The sequence below is a fragment of the Salvelinus namaycush genome, chromosome 2 (genome assembly GCF_016432855.1).
Source record: "Salvelinus namaycush isolate Seneca chromosome 2, SaNama_1.0, whole genome shotgun sequence".
Lineage (NCBI taxonomy): Eukaryota > Metazoa > Chordata > Actinopteri > Salmoniformes > Salmonidae > Salvelinus > Salvelinus namaycush.
Window position 1 is genome coordinate 44350969 of NC_052308.1, and position 20451 is coordinate 44371419.

The 20451-nt window shown below is 45.5% G+C and overlaps 1 protein-coding gene across 2 annotated transcripts in view; it reads right to left on the reverse strand.

The window, feature by feature from the left end:
• Positions 1-20451, reverse strand: part of erc2 (ELKS/RAB6-interacting/CAST family member 2) — a 60657-nt gene that overhangs the window by 22077 nt on the left and 18129 nt on the right. For both annotated transcript variants that reach the window (XM_038971004.1, XM_038970997.1), the window contains exons 2-10: positions 12679-12843; positions 12155-12421; positions 10103-10177; positions 6960-7115; positions 5326-5493; positions 4446-4613; positions 2717-2854; positions 2481-2621; positions 2121-2261 (exon numbers count right to left, since the gene is read on the reverse strand). In XM_038971004.1, coding sequence (XP_038826932.1) covers positions 2121-2261; positions 2481-2621; positions 2717-2854; positions 4446-4613; positions 5326-5493; positions 6960-7115; positions 10103-10177; positions 12155-12421; positions 12679-12843 — 1419 coding nt within the window. The remainder of the gene's footprint in view (positions 1-2120; positions 2262-2480; positions 2622-2716; positions 2855-4445; positions 4614-5325; positions 5494-6959; positions 7116-10102; positions 10178-12154; positions 12422-12678; positions 12844-20451) is intronic.

The following is a 20451-nucleotide window of genomic DNA, read 5'->3' on the forward strand; positions in this document are numbered from 1 at the left end:
CGGGAGAGGCGAAGGTCGAGTGCCATGCATCCTCCGAAACAAGACCCTGCCAAGCCGCACTGCTTTTTGACACGCTGATCACTTAAACCGGAAGCCAGCCGCACCGATGTGTCATAGGAAACACCTTACAATTGGCAACCCGAAGTCAGCGTGCATGCGCCCGGACCGCCAAGCTCATGGGTCTCCCGATCGCGGCCAGCCGCGACACACCCGGGTCTGTAGTGACACCACCTCAAGCACTGCAATGCCTTAGACCTGCAGTGCCTTAGACCACAGCGCCACTCGGGAGGCCCACCGTTCAACCTATTCTATTAAATGAGTCTGAAATCAAATAACGAATTTGACAGATCACTAGGATTTATTTAATTGAATGAAAGCTTCTAAATTGCTTTCAACACCTCATGCGCATTCGCATTGCACAGCGGTGGCAATCTGTCAGAAGAGTTGTGGGCGTGGCCTATTGTGGGCGTGAGTTTACGTTTGTTATTTTTGCCCACCCGTGAAAGTGAATGTCATTACATGCAATGTGTTCCGTTTTTTTTATTTTGTCTGATTGAATGTTCACTGCCAGCACTGAATCTTAATCGATATCTGCATAAGTACTGTGATACTAAAGAACCTAAAAAGGTTTCTATTGATGAGATGGTCACTATTTGGTTGTAATGTGAAAATCTTATGAAAAGAAAGTGTTTGGGGTCATTGTTTCATGTTATGGACCCAACTTAATATCTTGATGAACAGGAAATTGATTTAATTGCTTGTAACACAATTTAAGACATTTGGATAGGTAATTCCAATGTGACAAATCTACTTGGTACAACATGATAAAATGGGTTGTATATACAGTTAATTCGGAAAGTATTCAGACCGCTTGACTTTTTCCACATTTTGTTACGTTACAGGCTTATTCAAAAACGTATTTTTTTAAAGGCTCATCATTCTACACACAATACCCCATAATGACAAAGCGAAAATAGGTTTTTAGACATTTTTTGCAAATATATATAAATGTTTTTAAATACCTTATTTACATAAGTATTTAGACCCTTTACTATGAGACTCAAAATGTAGCTCAGGTGCACCCTGTTTCTATTGATCATCCTTCAGATGATAAAACAACTTGATTGGAGTCCACCTGTGGTAAACTCAATTGATTGGATATGATTTGGAAAGGCACACACCTGTCTATATAAGGTCCCACAGTTGACAGTGCATGTCAGAAAAAAAAACAAGCTATGAGGTTGAAGGATTGTGTCGAGGCACAGATCTGGGGAAGGGTACTAAAACAGAGGACACCTGGCATCATTCCTACAGTGACGCATGGTGGTGGCAGCATCATGCTGTGGGGATGTTTTTCAGCGGCACATACTGGGAGACTAGTCAGGATCGAGGGAAAGATGAACGGAGCAAAGTACAGAGAGATCCGTTTTTTTGAAAACCTGCTACAGGACCTCAGACTGGGGCAAAGGTTCCCCTTCCAACAGGACAACGACCCTAAGCACACAGCCAAGAATGGGAGAAACTCCCCAAATAAAGGTGTGCCAAGCTTGTAGCATCATAACCAAGAAGACTCAAGGCTGTAATCACTGCCAAAGGTTCTTCAACAAAGTACTGAGTAAAGGGTCTGAATACTTAAGTAAATGTGATATTTCTGTTTTTATTTGTAATGAATTTGCAAAGATTTCTAAAAACCTGTTTTTGCTTTATCATTATGGAGTATAGTGTGTAGATTGATGAGGGGGAAAAAACAATTGAATCTATTTTAGAATAAGGCCGTAACATAACAAAATGTGGAAAAAGTCAAAGGGCCTGAATACTTTCCACATGCAATGTATATTCGTTTCTATTTATGTTATTTATTAAGTTTAACCAAAGGGGGGAAGTTATTTGAGTGTTGAAAGAAATAGGTTTCAACTTGAAATATAGGTTTGTTAATGATCAAATCTAACAATTGGTAGTGAATCATACATTTGGTTTCAACAAATGTCATTTACTTGTAATCTGTTATTTTTGTACTTTTTAGGTTGATCCAAAGAGTAATTATTTACAGTGCATCTTTGAATCCCAGTAAACCCAAACTCCATTAACACTTTTAAATGAGGAAGTGTTAGGAGACCTACCTTCTGTAACTGTGTCTCCAACTTACTACACTCCTCTTTCTTCTGCTCGATGGCGATCTCCAGAGACTTGAGCTTGGATTCCTTCTTCAGGCTGGAGGAGGCCAGGGATGAGGCGTGCTCCTTTAAGTCAATGAGACTGGACTACATGGGGACAAATAGGAACAGCGAGGACAGTCAGTACCAGACCAGGAGGCACAGCACAGTAGAAAAATAACAGAACAGGCCAAATTGGGTCATACTTCCAGAGAGAACAGCATCCCATGTATTTGAAATGTCTTTGTGTTTTTATGCATGCCCAGAGCCGCAACAAAAATGTACCCCGTGGGGATAATAAAATCAATTATCTTATTTTACACTGACCTCCTTCTCTGTTAATTCCAGCTGCAGGGTGTTGACCTTCTCCTTGAGGTCCTTGTTCTCCTTCTTATAAGACTCCACTTCATCCATCCTCTCGTTGTCCTCCCTCGCTCTCTGCTCCTTCAGTCTCTCTATAATACGCTCCTTAGAGACACACACACATGGACATTAGTTCAAAGTTCATTGTTTGGGTTCTGGTTCTGAGTTCTCTGGGTGTGAAGCTCTGGGTCTTTCTGTACCTTTTCAGAGAGTGCCTCCTCCAGGGTGGCCAGGGCCGTGTCAGTGTTACTGGAGTCAGTCTGTAGGGACTTCACCCTGTCCTTCAGGTTCCCCAATTGCTTGTCCTTATCACGCAGCTGCTCCTGCAGATTCTCAATCTGGGGGAGAGAGGGAGGGAGGGAATTAGCATGAGGTCAAAAGAACTGTAGATAGAGAAACTGCATTAAAAGCTAGGAGTGTGCATTAGGAGTTAGTGTGTGTGATGTTTGCAGAGTAATTGTGTCTACTTAAAGGGAAGCCTGGAAGACGAAGCCTTTAATATTTTTGCAAAATACATCAAATACAGTCTGATCTCATATAGTTAAAGCTTTTTAAGATTGGCTGGTATTTGGGGAGAGAAAGGGAGAGAGAGAGGGTAAGAGCGAGAGAAGCAAGGAAAGGGGAGGAGAGGAGACAGAGTAGTGTGTTTCGATGTTAATGGCTATATGTAGAGTCTGTTTTCACATGGGACTATAAAGGTTACAGAGAAACATATGGTAGAAGGTTATGTTGTTGTTGAGCAAGACAAGCAGATAGATAGTTAGATGTCTCTCAAAGATAGTAAGAAATAAAACAAGATAGTCTAGCCAGAGATAAAGAAAGAGAAAGAAAGATCAAAAATACAAAGAGACAAAGAGAGACACAGTGCACTGACAGAGTAGAGAAACATCAGAAGAAGAGATGAGGAGAGACACAGTGCACTGACAGAGTAGAGAAACAGAAGAAGAGATGGGGAGAGACACAGTGCACTGACAGAGTAGAGAAACATCAGAAGAAGAGACGGAGAGAAATATAAAGTGAAGAGAGAGAGAGGGAGAGAGGGAGGGAGGGAGAGAGGGAGAGAAAGAGAAAGAGAAAGAGAAAGAGAAAGAGAAAGAGAAAGAGAGAAAGTGAGGAGGTCAGGTTGAGAGAGTAACACACTGTATATTTATAGCACATACTAGAGAAAGTGTGTGTGTGTGTGTGTGTGTGTGTGTGTGTGTGTGTGTGTGTGTGTGCGTGCGTGCGTGCGTGCGTGCGTGCGTGCGTGCGTGCGTGCGTGCATTCGCGCGCGTGTTTGTGCATGCATGCTCGCTTCGTATCCTCAAAGACCAACCAACTCAAGTGTGCATCCCAAATGACACCATATTCCCTATTTAGGGCACTGCTTCTGAATAGGGCCCAAAGGGCTCTGGTCAAAAGTAGTGCATTGTATTGTGAATATGATGTCATTAGGGAAGCGGCCCGGGTCTCAGGAATAAGACAGGGAACAAAACAACCACACAACCTAACCTAACCTATAACCACGCACAGCAAGCTCTCATTTAGGTTCTACATTATGTAACAATTCTGATGAATTCTTCTCGATCCAGAAGAGAGCTTTCTTGTAAACCTAAGTCTACAAGTGTACACCTTTTTTCCAGTGTTTGCCTCAGATTTGCTCTTAGGCGAGTCGCTGAGGCCCCCGAGTCAGCATCCGTTACCAGTATTTCTACTACCAAACATGTTATGCCTAAAAGCTTTTAGCGTGGAACAGCAGAGCTAGGCTGTCCCATCTATAGTTCTGTAAGCAATGGTAGGAGAACACAGTGTTGGTCAGAGATGCTTTTTTTTATCCATTTATTAAACAAACTTGTGACCATGCCCAGGCTACCCTTAACTACTTTCTACCTAAATACACCCTTGACATTTAACCCCTTAACCCCTGACCCTTAACCCTTGACCCCTAACCTTCTTCTGCAGGACGTTGATCTTCCTCTCCTTGACCTCCAGCATGTCCTTCATGTCACGGATCTCTCCAGCCAGCGTGCCCTTCTCCTCCGTCAGGTCCTGCAGCTGCTTGGTCTTCTTGTTCAGGAAAGACTCCTTCTCCTCCAGACGCAGGCGCAGGGCATCCACCTGGAAGGGGAGCGGTCATAGGTCAAATGTCACAGTTCGGAGGTCAATTTCCATCAAATGTGCTTTATTAAGCCCTTTTTACATCAGCAGTTGTCACAAAGTGCTTTTCCAGTGACCCGGCATAAACCCTGAAGGGCACAGTTCAAAGTTCAACTTATTATTATTGTCAAGTTGAAGAACTAGAGTTCTCTCTGAGATGCTTGGCATTTGCAATACAAGCTTCATGCTCCACTAAAGGGTAGAAAGCAAGAGGGGAGGGGTATGTAAGTGTATGCAGCAGAGTACAGGGAGACGGTGATACAGTGTTTCCTTTAATGTGTAAAAAAACAGTGTACAAGGACCAACATACATCTGGTGTATCAATAAATACAAGGAGATTCTGTGCACATCCGAGGGTGTATCGTTAGGCATACTGTATGTGTGTGTGTGCGGGCATGTGTGTGTGTGTGTGTTTTGTATGCATGCATGTGCGTGTGTTCATATGCGTGTGCGCAGGAATGTGTGTGTGGGCTTATGTGTGCGCACGGGTGTGTTCATATGTGCATGTGTGCAAGGATGCGTGTGTGTGTGTGTGTGTGTGTGTGTGTGTGTGTGTGTGTGTGTGTGTGTGTGTGTGTGTGTGTGTGTGTGTGTGTGTGTGTGTGTGTGTGTGTGTGTGTGTGTGTGTGTGTGTGTGTGTGTGTGTGTGTGTGTGTGTGTGCGCTGTAGCCACCTCTGTCTGCAGAATGGCGGCGCGCTGCTCCTTGGCAGTGAGGGACTCTTTGAGCACCTCTATGTGCTGTTTGCAGTCCGAGTTCTGGTTGTTCAGGGTCTCCAGCTTGGTCTGCAGGGCCAGCAGCTCAGACTCCTTCTTAGACAGCTCCTGCTTCAGCTGGTCAATCTGTCGGGGGGGGGGGGGGGGGGGGGCGCACGCGAATGCACGCACGCACACACACGCAGGCAGGCAGGCACGCACACACACACACACACAACAGGGTTTGTCACAACTAACTCTCGTATGAAGTTGGCAGCTAAAAAGTAGGATCGTGAGTGCATGGAACTCCCTCCCAGCTCATATAGCTCAAGTGAACAGCAAACCTGGTTTAAAAAACAAGTAACACAACACAACGCCTCTCCAACCCATGTGACCTGCTTGTTGTGTGTTATATACTGACATGTATGTGTAACTGATAGATGCACAAACACACACACACACAGACACACACACACACATTACATGCATGTTAATGTTTTTTTGTCTGCAATGTCTTTTTCGTTACGCGTCGGACCCCGGTAGGACTAGCTGCTGCCATTGGCGTCGGCTAACGGGCATCCGAAGAAATTAAATCCTGGCAGGTGTGTTTGTGCCTTCGTACCTGCGCGTTTGTATTAGGTGTCTGTGCACGGGTGAACTTTGTGCGGTGGACACTTGGTAGAAACGCCTCTCACCACAACAGAGGGACAGTGGGTAAAGTAAACCCTTATCCACTGTGTTCATTGTAGCCAGGCTCTCCTCTCATTAAAGATGCATCTGGCTCCCTGCATTATTCATGTATTATACATCAGACCCTATCTATGATTGATGAATCATTTTCTAAAAATAAAACAACAAAACTCCCGCTGGTTTTATCCTCACATGGATGTAAACACACAGACACAATGCTCCGGAGAGGCATGGAGGCTGGGAGGGAGGCTGGGATCCTGACCGTAAGACGACTGATGACGGACTGTATAATATGACTGAGCAAGTCCAAGCTGGACCGACTGGATAATATGTGCAACGGTTGATGCGGAAATTAAATGCAACCAGAGTTTCTGACAGTGGGATCCATTGGTAATGCTTAACAATCAATCACGCTAGATGGATACGAACATATTGACGAGGCTACGGAGGACAATAAAATATCCATTTTAACAACACAGGAATGGTTTTCTTTATGGTCTTCCTCGGCTCTCTCTGCTAAGTGTACAGTAACAAAACAACGCGTAAGCATCTCCCAGACAGGTATAGCTGCCAGCGAAGCACTTCCCTGATGAAACCAGTTAATGTAATGCTAAAGCTAGCTCATTTACTGTCAGCCAGACAGACAGCTCTAATCTGTTCTGTTCACTTTGAACGTGCACAGCAAACCCTAGATTGTGTCTGCCACATTATAGACTACTACAGTACTGTACGCACGTGTGTGTGTGTGTGTGTGTGTGTGTGTGTGTGTGTGTGTGTGTGTGTGTGTGTGTGTGCGTGCGTGCGTGCGTGCGTGCGTGCGTGCGTGCGTGCGTGTGTGTGTGTGCGTGTCTGCGTGTTTTCCTGTGCATATAGTATATAATAGTATATAGTGTGTCTGTGTTTTCCTATATGTGTGTGTGTACCTTGGTCTTCATGAACTTGGAGTGGTTCTTGTAGACCTCCATCTGTTTGATCTCCTCCTCTCTGTCCTCGGTGTTCAGCAAGCCGTTAGCCTTCAGTATCTGGATCTCATCCTCCAGGTCCCTGATGTTGCGCTCCAGAGATGCTATCTTGGTGTCCTGCACAACACACACGCACCAGCTGTAAGATGCTATTTTGGTGTCCTGCACAACACACACCAGCTGTAAGATGCTATCTTGGTGTCCTGCACAACACACACCAGCTGTAAGATGCTATCTTGGTGTCCTGCACAACACACACGCACCAGCTGTAAGATGCTATCTTGGAGTCCTGCACAACACACACCAGCTGTAAGATGCTATCTTGGAGTCCTGCACAACACACACCAGCTGTAAGATGCTATCTTGGTGTCCTGCACAGCACAACACACACCAGCTGTAAGATGCTATCTTGGAGTCCTGCACAACACACACCAGCTGTAAGATGCTATCTTGGTGTCCTGCACAGCACACACGCACCAGCTGTAAGATGCTATCTTGGTGTCCTGCACAACACACACCAGCTGTAAGATGCTATCTTGGTGTCCTGCACAACACACACCAGCTGTAAGATGCTATTTTGGTGTCCTGCACAACACACACACACCAGCTGTAAGATGCTATCTTGGTGTCCTGCACAGCACACACCAGCTGTAAGATGCTATCTTGGTGTCCTGCACTACACACACCAGCTGTAAGATGCTATCTTGGTGTCCTGCACAACACACACCAGCTGTAAGATGCTATCTTGGTGTCCTGCACAACACACACCAGCTGTAAGATGCTATTTTGGTGTCCTGCACAACACACACACACCAGCTGTAAGATGCTATCTTGGTGTCCTGCACTACACACACCAGCTGTAAGATGCTATCTTGGTGTCCTGCACAGCACACACCAGCTGTAAGATGCTATCTTGGTGTCCTGCACTACACACACCAGCTGTAAGATGCTATCTTGGTGTCCTGCACTACACACACCAGCTGTAAGATGCTATCTTGGTGTCCTGCACTACACACACCAGCTGTAAGATGCTATCTTGGTGTCCTGCACTACACACACCAGCTGTAAGATGCTATCTTGGTGTCCTGCACTACACACACCAGCTGTAAGATGCTATCTTGGTGTCCTGCACAGCACACACCAGCTGTAAGATGCTATCTTGGTGTCCTGCACTACACACACCAGCTGTAAGATGCTATCTTGGTGTCCTGCACAACACACACCAGCTGTAAGATGCTATCTTGGTGTCCTGCACAACACACACCAGCTGTGCTGTACTGTTGCCGAGCCACACTTATAATTCAGTACTAGAACATTTCCAAAGCTTGACCAGTGAACAAAACACAAAACACCTGAAAGAGAGGGAGGGAGAGAAGAGAGAGCGAAAGACAGTGAAAGAAAGAGTGAAAGAGAGAAGATGGGTAGAGAGAGAGAGAGATGGAAGATGGAGAAAGAGAGTAAGTGTCAAAGAAAGGAAGAGCTCTTTGAGGTAGTACGGAGGAGAGCCTCTGCAGTATCTTGGGGTAAAATCAAAAGCCTCCTCCTTCTCCGGCTGCAGCAACTCTAGCTCCCTCACAGCCAGCCTCTCAGTGGATTAATCACCATTTGGAAATACTGAGCGGCACACATCACAGTCAGCCTTTTGAGAGGGACCAGCCCAGAGAGAAACGCCTGGAGAAGAAGTAGAAGCAGGAAGAGGAGCCGTGCTGCTCTGTAGTCGCTCGCACATCAATGCAGGAGCCAGTCCATGGATTGCGACTGCACCTCCGAGTGGAGCTTTGGCTTTGCAGAGTTTTTAAATAAATAATACAACGTCTTTAAGATTAGCCATGGTCCATCTCACATGCACTTCACCTGCAGAGCAACGAGCAAGAACCTCATTTCACTCCCTCTCTCTCCTTTCTGTCTCTCCTCCTTCTTTCTCTCTATCTACACCTTTGACTGGTTCTGAACTTGTGAACTTGTGGTTCTGTGGCTAGAGCTTTAGTAGGGTCATCCAGCAGGCAGTGGAAAACTAGGAAATCCAGCTCTGTATGCGAGGCTCTCCCTAGGATGACTGAGAGTTAAGAACAGATGGTCCTGGATCTAAGGGGTTAACGTGAGCGTGTGAACGCTGTTATCATGGCCATGTGCTTCGTCAATGCATCGCTATTCTATGACTTGTAGCAAGACGCTAACTAACCACCCGAGAGAACATAGCATAGTATACAGTGGAGACGACATAGTGTAGACGACAACATACCGTAGCTCAATGGGTCAGAGAGATGCTATGCCATCCAAATGATTTCACTGCTACGGCAGATCAAGCTGATCAAGCAGAGGATGTGACGCTCTCATGAACACTCTCTCCCTCTCTTTCTATCTGAATCCCTTTCTCTCTCTCCTCCCTGTGCCACTGGCCTCGCTGTCGTAAACAACCACACCTGTTTCCATGGTAGCAGCAGGCAGAATGTGCTCTCCCTGGTGGGTGAGGGAGGGAGGGAGAGAGATTGAAAGACAGAGTGAGATAAGGAGAGAAAGAAATCGAGAGAGAGAGAAAGAGATCCTAGAGACAGAGAGAGTAGAGAGAGGGGGGGGTTAGCATTACTCATGCTAACATCAGCACCAACACGTCTTTTGGAGAGAGCAGAGAGGAGCGGGGAGGTCCTCCACCGAGGATGGAAGGGAGAGGGGCTCTGCTCCGTATGAAAATCCAGAGCCTCCAGGAGCCAGCGCGTCATGTGACCATGCTAGAGGAGAGTTACGTGACAATGCTAGGGGATGCTGGGGTTTGCTCAGCACCAATCCAGCTCCGTCTGATGATGTGGTGTGTGAGCGAGTGGTATGCTGTCGGGCTGTGAGCGCATGCTTTATATTTAGAAGTGATATCACAGCTCTGCAGCTACAGTGGGCCGATGGGCTCTGCAGTGGGCCGATGGGCTCTGCAGTGGGCCGATGGGCTCTGCAGCTACAGTGGGCCGATGGGCTCTGCAGTGAGCCGATGGGCTCAAAATCTGGCTTTTCCGAACTCTAAGGCTTTCGTATTTCATCTGATTACATGGTTGGTCTCAGCAATGGTGCCAGCCAGGTGTACTACACTACCCATAATTCCCCATGGTTCTTACCTTCATCTCTATGATGGTCTGGAGGGCTTTGGTTTTGCCAGGGTCCTGGTGCATCTGGTTTCTCCTGTGCAGTTCCTGGGAGAACACCAGTTGATATGAAATGGACAAGACAAGCATCAAATGTCGCCTCTTTTAGGACCTAGTGCAATGGGCCTGTACTTATGAACCATCTCAGAATAGGAGTGCTGATCTAGGTTCAGTTTAGCCTTTTAGATCACAATGCATAAGATCACATGGTCAGAAGGAACCTGATCCTAGATCTGCACACCTACTCTGAGATGCTTTATAAATGTGAGCCTTGAATCTCTCCAAATGCACGGGTAATGACTTAGCTTAACTTAGCTAAATACTAGAGCGACAGCATTGAAATGAGTTACATTTCCTTGCACTACCATTACATCAGTCATATACTTCTCCCCTGGCAATAATACTGTACACAGATTGAACACTGCTCCTTTCACTGCAGTCAGAGCACAGCAGGTACACAAAGAGACGGCCAGTATTGCCCTCTAGTGTTGATGGGCATACACTGTAGGTTAGAAGAAAATTGTGGAAATTACCTGGAAGTCCAAAAAACGTATGCTTTAAAACCAGTACCGAACAATCAACATAACTTTCAGTAACACCTCAAACACAGGTGAGACCAGTGTCTACAGAGCCTACCCTGGCCAAGTAGACCAGGTCTACTGTGGCCATATAGTAACTACATAGTTTTGGCTATTTACAGTTTTTTTTTTATCACTTTTGTAGTATTTCGTGAATTTTCTAAACTCTTGGTACAAAACTCCAACCTGGTAACATTTGTAACACAGCCAGTCTTACATTCAAAACGTTTCATTGTGCATTCATTTTGCTTTTGTAGACATCTTTTAACACACAACCATTGGTCCAACATTTTACTGTGAAATGTAATGAGTGCATTGGTTTAATCACCAAAAACACAACATAACTTATAAGTTCTCAATGTCGTTATTTTAACAATCAGTTAATCCAATAGCAAAATATTTGAGATACATATTTTTAAAATTGCCCTTTGAATGTAGTATGTAATGTAGTATGTAAATTGCCCTTTGAATTGCCCTTTGAATGTAGTACTGTAAATTGCAGTACATTACACTGTTTTCACATTAGGCAATCAATTCAAATCAAATCAAATGTATTTATAAAGCCCTTTTCACATCGGCCGATGTCCCACAATGCTAAACAGAAAACCAGCCTAAAACCCCAAACAGCAAGCAACACAACACAAGTGCACTACCCATTCAAATTGAATGAACACAAAATATCCACCATTTCTATCCCATGTGTGATCAAAGGTGTGATCATTGAAGACAACTTTCACAATGTAATCAAGTGAAAGAAACGAAAGAGACAGCATGTTTAGCAGGCATTAGTTTGCATCAAACCTGTCTTGAGCATTTGGCCATAGGTCCTCATTGTCATGCACATGGGGAAAGCCTTTTGGCATGGCGAATCCAAGCCTGACATAGGTCTGGATTGAAATCATTGCATGCCTCATCCACGGCCTGAAGGAGGGTGGCACGCTCATGGGGAAGGCAATCCTACATCTTCCACCTGTATTGTAATTGTGTATTGTATTTTGCAGTATTCTATTGTACTTAGATATTGTAGTCGTTCTGTACGTGGCTCAGTTCATAAGAGCACGGTACTAGCAACAGCAGAGTTGTGGGTTCAATTCCCTCTGGGGTCACATACCAACATGTGTAGACTCTTGTCACTTTGGATAAAAGTGTCAGCTCCGGGAAATGGCATGTATTACAGTACTGTATTGGCCAATGCAATTTTAGTAAAGCAGTGTGAGATTTCTGAGACTAGACATTTAGTAGCCGTTTAATAGCACTACATATACTGCGTCTGCTGTGGCCATACAGTAGTATAAGGGCATATACTAACCGTAAGCACTACATAATATGCATCCCAAACAGCACCATAAACCCTACATAGTGCACTACTTTTGAACAGAGCCCTGGTCAAAAGTGAGGAACTATACAGAAACATGGTGCCATATGGAACAGACATATACTCTTGTACCTCTCGGAGGTGGATGTTCTCCTTCTCCTTCTGGTCCAAGATGACCTCCAGATGTCCAAGTTGAGCCTCGGCCTCAGCAATGCGCCTGGCTCTCTCCTGCTCCTCCTCCTCGTTGACCCTGCCTGGCCCTCCAGGCAGACCCTTACTCTGGAGCATTTCCAGCAGCTTCTTGATGGACTCGTCCCTGGCCCCCAGCGTCTGCTTCTGGGTCTCAATCCGCAGCTCCATCTCCTCCAAGGTCTTCCTCAGGAGGAACAGCTCCTTGGCCTGCCGGAACGCAAGGAATTTGAAGGAATTTTAAAGGAAGGAAGTGTCAATTGGGTCATTATTACGGTAGCTAAAATTCCGGAACTTTCCAAAATGTCCAGAACGGAAGAAGATACAGAAATCCCGGTTGGAAGATTCTCTAAATTCCCAGAGGGAATCATCAGGGAATTCAAATCCTACAACCAAGACCCTGGTCATAAGAACCTGGAACTAACGCCAAACTAATTTATTATGAGTAATTTATTAAGATTCCTTGCCTGGCGGTCGTGCTCAGCCTGTAGCCGTCTGAAGTTCTCCTCGGTCAGCTCGATGTTGGTGTAGTGGTCCCCAGAGCGGCCGCCGCTCTCCTGCTGCAGTAGGTGATTCAGGTCCCTTTGGGTCCGCAGCTCGTCCTGTAGGGCCTGGATGGTCAGCTGCAGGTGCTGTGCGGGTCACACACCCACACGCACACACACACACACACACACACACACACACACACACACACACACACAGACACACACACACACACACACACACACACACACACACACACACACACACACACACACACACACACACACACACACACACACATGAAAGCACATGCACATGCACGCACACACACACACACACACACACACACACATCAAGGAGTCTCAATCTGGTAGGGTCACAGCACGTAGTCTAGGGTGGATTCAATTAAATTACAGATCAGACTAGGACGGGTCACTGAATATGTACATATGGAGGGGCATATTCAGACACACACGCAAACTCACAGACACCAATACATCTTATAAAAAGGGGGAGGGGCATTTTGAAGGCGGCCCTGCGGAAAGGAGACGTGTATTACGAAGAACACACACAAACTCAGAAACACACACCGTAATCTACTCAACCTCTGGGGAAATACAGTTCCTGCCAAACAAACTTGGAGAGGAATCTGAGGACTTACCTCACTATGGCATGAAAGACAAATAGAGAAAATGAAAATGACACAAAGTATGGCAGTATGAGAAGACGTTAAATAAAAGGCAAGTGTTTTTACATACTGGTCGTGATTGACTTGCTTTCCATCTTCTGTAACTATTTTCAGGGTGAGTAAGGTGTACTGTAAATGGTTATCTATGTGCAGTACCGTGCATCAGCAATCTAATCCGTAGGAATCTCCCTTGAAGCTTTGACGGTAGGAATACTAAGAGAGCCACATTTAAACAAAGCCATCCAGTGAATGACTGAATCGTTGTGTTGCTGGGAGAAACTGATTGTGCACAATCCTTCCCTGTATAGTAGGAACGTGAAGAACTTGTAGAACCGTGATCCTTCGATAACAGTTTGACGATCCCTGTCGAGTGTTCAAAGTTGCACGGCTGCGTTCAACAGCATGCACTTTCAAAAGAACGCTTTGCCGCGCTGTCATCGTGTATGATTGTTGCAGCATTATTGATCATTATCTATCATTATTGTAGGGTGTGTGCTGTCCGTACTGCTGAGTGGAGAGCAGCAGAGATCCGTGCACAGCGCAGTAAACAGTGTTCCCACTGAGAGCTGGAAGTCAACCAACAGCAGTAGACTCAGTGGACCTCTGGGTCCATGCCCATCCATTATGCTGTGTGTTAGGGAGGTGTGTGCGTGCGCGCGCGTGTGTACGTGTGCAACTGGTGGCTGCTGAGAGGAGGACAGCTCATAGTAATGGCTGGAATGAAGTCAATGGAACCGTGTCAAACATGGAGTTCCATACCATTCCATTATGTCCCTTCCAGCCATTACTATGAGCCCGTCCTCCCCAATTAAGGTGCCACCAACCTCCTGTGGCGTATGCATGTGTGTGCGCATACAAAGAGACAAATACATTACTTGTACATTACTTGAGAATAAAAAAAGACACATCCATTATAGGAAGAAATAAGAAGGAGACTGTGGCTCTGTTCCAATATCCACCCTAGCATGCCACTATACACTGATTGGGCCATGCATTCTTAGTGCTACACTAGTTTGGATATTGGAACGTAGCCTGGGTGTTGAGGTTTAGGGGGCGGGGAAATTGAACAAAACACAGCCTATTTTAGAGTATACTATAGGGTCACAAGGGTCACACAGCAGCCACACCCCTATAGTAGAGCCACACCCAGTAAAGGGAGAACACAGAAGAATTCTACTTGGCAGTGTGTAAGAGCAGGGAGAGGGTCTGACGGACGCGGGTAGGGCTTAGGGAACGGTACAGGCTAAACCAATCACACTCCTTTCTGGTGTGTGTATGGGGGTCCAATTAGGAGTGTGTCCAAAATGGCAACACTACTCCCAACATAGGCCTAGTGTACTACTTTTAGCCAGAGCACACAAGTTCTGGTCAAATGTAGTGCACTCAATTGGGAATAGGGTGCATTTCCGACACAGCCCAGGGGTGTGTGTGGGGGGGGGGCAGAGGAACAGGACTGCCAGGTCTCTGGGGGCACCGAAGACACACGACGACGTCACTCCGGTGGTGACTCTATGTTGTGCAGACACGGCAGCCAGGGCAGCGGTTGCAAACATAGGGACAAACCTTGGTTCTCCTGGCGTCCAGCAGCTGGAGTAGCACGGGCGGAACCAACAGAAGAGAAACATAGCGCACTGAGAACACAGCGTCAGAACAGTACAAAACACGAAGCGCACGTGGAGACCGTGAGCGACAGTGAGAGCTCCCGTGAAGAGCACAAGAACAATGTTTGAGGGACATGTGAGGATGGGTCTGGTTATCCATCCATCCAACCCTCAAATCATGTATCTCTATCCGTTCTGATGGAAATGGTACGCTAAGGAACCTCATGGTACAGTAGAGAACCTCATGGTACAGTAGAGAACCTCATGGTATGGTGAGGAACCTCACAAACTCACACAAAGACATATCAGTCTAATCAGTCTAAAACATCATGGAAACCTTTGTGGAAAAAGAAGGTGAGGTTATTTAGTGGTGAACATTTTCGGCATTAAGTCTCACCAAATCAAATCCAATTTGTATTTGTCCCATGCTTCGTAAACAACAGGTCTAGACTAACAGTGAAATGCTTGCTTACGGGCCCTTCCCGACAATGCAAAGATAATTAAAACAAATATAAATAATAGAAACATTTTTACAAAATTATAACAGAAGGAATAAATGCATAATGAGTAACAATAACTTGGCTATATACATGGGGTATCAGTACCGAGTCGATGTGTGGTGGTACGAAGTAAATGATGTTGATATGTACGTATAGGTAGGGATACAGTGTTTAGGCAGGATAGATAATAAACAGTAGCAGCAGCATACATGATGAGTCATAAGAGTTAGTGCAAAATTGGTCAATGCAGATAGGGAGGTGTTTAATCCCGGGGTCCTGAGTTTAGTGATGAGCTTGGAGGGTACTATGGTGTTGAACGCTGAGCTGTAGTCAATGAACAGCATTCTCACCAGTGGAAGCTCCTCAAAGGAGGAAGGGGAGGACCATCCTACTCAGTGAATTTCAGAAAAATTTAAATAATGAAACATTAAAAAGTTTGCATTTTTAGACAAAACTTTACTAAATATATTAATGTCACCAAATAATTGATTAAATCACACTGTTTTGAAATGAAGGTCCAAAGCAGCCTGAAAAGCACTCTGTAGGGTAGCACCATGGTGTAGCCAGAGGGCAGCTAGTTTCCATCCTCCTCTGGGTACATTGACTTCAATCCAAAACCTAGGAGGCTCGTGGTTCTCACCCCCTTCCATAGACTTAAACAGTAATTATGACAACTTCAGGAGGACGTCCTCCAACCTAGCAGAGCTCTTGCAGCATGAACTGACATGTTGTCCACTCAATCAAAGGATCACAGAATGAATCTCGTACTGATAGCAAAAGCTACAGCTAGCTGTCACTGCAGTGCACAAAATGTGGTGAGTAGCTGACTCAAAGAGAGAGAAAGACAAGAGTTGAACAGTTTTGAACAAATACATTTCTTCAAAAATGAAGGAGAAGCAAGAGAGAGTGAGAGAGAAAGAGAGAGAGAGCTAGCTAGATTTAAAATTCCTTTCACTTACTTAGATAGTGAATGCAGCTAGCTAAGTTAGCCTACTCAAACACCTGGCTCAAACAGAGAGGGATGCTATGTTACCTAGCGGGCTATGCCTATCCAACACTGGAACTCTTCCAAGTCAAGGTAAGCTTTTGGTTTTATAAATGTATTACCACCGGGGCCCGCCGGTGTAACTGCTATACTGCTTTATAACTGTACACTGTACTGCATGATCAAATCAAATCAAATGTTTATTGGTCACATACACATGGTTATCAGATGTTATTGCAAGTGTAGCGAAAGTACAGTATATAGTATATACAGTATATACATATGAGATGAGTAATGTAGGGTATGTAAACATAAAGTGGCATAGTTTAAAGTGGCTAGTGATACATGTATTACATAAAGATGGCAAGATGCAGTAGATGATATAGAGTACAGTATATACATATACATATGAGATGAGTAATGTAGGGTATGTAAACATTATATTAAGTGGCATTGTTTAAAGTGGCTAGTGATACATTTTTACATAATTTCCATCAATTCCCATTATTAAAGTGGCTGGAGTTGAGTCAGTATGTTGGCAGCGGTCACTAAATGTTACTGGTGGCTGTTTAACAGTCTGATGGCCTTGAGATAGAAGCTGTTTTTCAGTCTCTCGGTCCCTGCTTTGATGCACCAGTACTGACCTCGCCTTCTGGATGATAGCGGGGTGAACAGGCAGTGGCTCGGGTGGTTGTTATCCTTGATGATCTTTATGGCCTTCCTGTGACATCGGGTGGTGTAGGTGTCCTGGAGGGCAGGTAGTTTGCCCCCGGTGATGCGTTGTGCAGACCTCACTACCCTCTGGAGAGCCTTACGGTTGTGGGCGGAGCAGTTGCCGTACCAGGCGGTGATACAGCCCGACAGGATGCTCTCGATTGTGCATCTGTAGAAGTTTGTGAGTGCTTTTGGTGACAAGCCGAATTTCTTCAGCCTCCTGAGGTTGAAGAGGCGCTGCTGCGCCTTCTTCACAACGCTGTCTGTGTGGGTGGACCAATTCAGTTTGTCCGTGATGTGTACACCGAGGAACTTAAAACTTTCCACCTTCTCCACTACTGTCCCGTCGATGTGGATAGGGGGGTGCTCCCTCTGCTGTTTCCTGAAGTCCACAATCATCTCCTTTGTTTTGTTGACGTTGAGTGTGAGGTTATTTTCCTGACACCACACTCCGAGGGCCCTCACCTCCTCCCTGTAGGCCGTCTCGTCGTTGTTGGTAATCAAGCCTACCACTGTAGTGTCGTCCGCAAACTTGATGATTGAGTTGGAGGCGTGCATGGCCACGCAGTCGTGGGTGAACAGGGAGTACAGGAGAGGGCTCAGAACGCACCCTTGTGGGGCCCCAGTGTTGAGGATCAGCGGGATGGAGATGTTGTTACTTACCCTCACCACCTGGGGGCGGCCCGTCAGAAAATCCAGGACCCCGTTGCACAGGGCGGGGTCGAGACCCAGGGTCTCGAGCTTGATGATGAGTTTGGAGGGTACTATGGTGTTAAATGCTGGTTACCTTGGTGTTCTTGGGCACAGGGACTATGCTGGTCGGCTTGAAACATGTCGGTATTACAGACTGGGTCAGAGGGAGGTTGAAAATGTCAGTGAAGACAGCGCATGCTCTGAGTACACATCCTCGTAATCTCTCTGGCCCTGCGGCCTTGTGAATGTTAACCTGTTTAAAGGTCTTACTCACATCGGCTACGGAGAGCGTGAGCACAAAGTCATCCGGAACAGCTGGTGCTCTCATGCATGATTCAGTGTTTCAAGCATACAAGGTATTTAGCTTGTCTAATACTCTCCCTTCACTGGGCAGCTCGCAGCTGTGTTTCTCTTTGTAATCCGTTATAGTTTGCAAGCCCTGCCACATCTGATGAGCTTTATAAAAATAAATAAAACAGAGTACAGCAGACAGAAAGTACAGCAGTAGTGACATCAACAACATCAGCTCTAGCCTTTAGATCAGTGCAGATGTTGTCTGTAATCCATGGCTTCTGGTTGGGATATGTACGTACGGTCACTGTGGGCACGAAGTCGTCAATGCACTTATTAATGAAGCCGGTGACTGATGTGGTAAACTCCTCAATGCCATTGGATGAATCCCAGAACATATTCCAGTCTGGAATACATACAAGGCATTGCAAATTAACACTAGTAATCACACTCCAGGTGAATCATTACACAGTACTGTGATTTATAAAGAATAGGTGTGGTACTATGGGGCACGGTTTCCGGGTAAAAGATTTAGCCTAGCCCTGGATTAAAAGAAAGCTCGATGAAAGTGCTTTTAAATCCAGGGCTAGGCTTAATCTGTGTCTGGGCAACAGCCCCTATATCCTGTGCTGTGGTAATGTGTTCTTCCGCCCAGCAGAGGGCAGTGATCACTCTAGCAGAGTGCTGTCTCTTAGTCTGTCTCTACTGGACTGTGCCTGTGCCTCTTACTTCCACTGCATTGGGCAACACTCACTTATGTAAGCATCACAGTCTTTTTGGGCCAGTACGCTCAAACCACTTAAAGCCTCTCAAATCTTTACTCATGCTCACAAAACCACATTCGCACACGCTCACCCTGCGTTCTACCATCCTCTCTTACTCACTCTCTTTATCTCCCTCAATCTCTCTCACCCTCTTTTCCTCCCTCTCTCTCTCTCCCTATGTCATTTTTTCTCTCTTTCGAACATTGATACACAAACACACAAGGCAGCGGACACCATAATAGACGTAATATGGATTCCATATTGTTGCAAAAACGCCAATTAAAGGGGACAATCAAAGTAAATATGTGGAGAGAGTGCTAAATAAGATTCATGTTTATACATCAGTCATGTGCTGAACAATCATCCATTGAATATCCAACATATCAAAATGCTGCATGTTATTAACTACAGTGCCTTCGGAAAGTAATCAGACCCCTTGACTTTTTCCACATTTTGCACGATTACAGCCTTATTCTAAATTAGATTAAATTATATATTTTCCTCATCAATTTACACACAGTACTCTACAATGACAAAGCAAAAATTGTTTCAGAAAAATTTGCAAATGTATACAAAATAAAAAACAGAAATACATGATTTACATAAATATTCAGACCTTTTGCTATGAGACTCAAAATTAAGCTCAAGTGCATCCGGTTTCTATTGATCATCCTTGAGATTTCTACAGTTCGATTGGAGTCCACCTGTGGTAAATTCAATTGATTGGACATGATTTGGAAAGGCTAACACCTGTCTATATAAGGTCCCACAGTTGACAGTGCATGTCAGAGCAAAAACCAAGCCATGAAGTCGAAGGAATTGTCCGTAGAGCTCCGAGACAGGATTGTGTCGATGCACAGATCTGGGGAAGGGTACAAAAACATTTCTGCTGCATTGAATGTCCCCAAGAACACAGTGGCCTCCATCATTCTTAAATGGAAGAAGTTTGGAACCACCAAGACTCTTCCTAGAGCTGGCCTGAGCAATCAGGAGAGAAGGGCCTTGGACATGGAGGTAATCATGAACCCAATGGTCACTCTGACAGAGCTCCAGAGTTCCTCTGTGGAGATGGGAGAACCTTCCAGAAGGACAACCATCTTTGCAACACTCCACCAATCAGGCCTTTATGGTAGAGTGGCCAGACGGAAGCCACTTCTCAGTAAATGGCACTTGACAGCCCACTTGGAGTTTGCCTAAAGGACTCCAAGATTGAACTTTCAGGCCTGAATGCCAAGCGTCACGTCTGGAGAAAACCTGGCCCCATCCCTACAGTGAAGCATGGTGGTGGCAGCATCATGCTGTGGGGATGTTTTTCAGCCGCAGGTATGGGAGACTAGTCACGATCGAGGGACAGATGAACGGAGCAAAGTACAGAGAGATCCTTGATGAAAACCTGCTCCAGAGTGCTCAGGACCTCAGACTGGGGTGAAGATTCACCTTCCAACAAGACAAAGACCCTAAGCACACAGCCAAGACAACGCAGGAGTGGCTTTGGGACAAGTCTCTGAATGTTCGAGT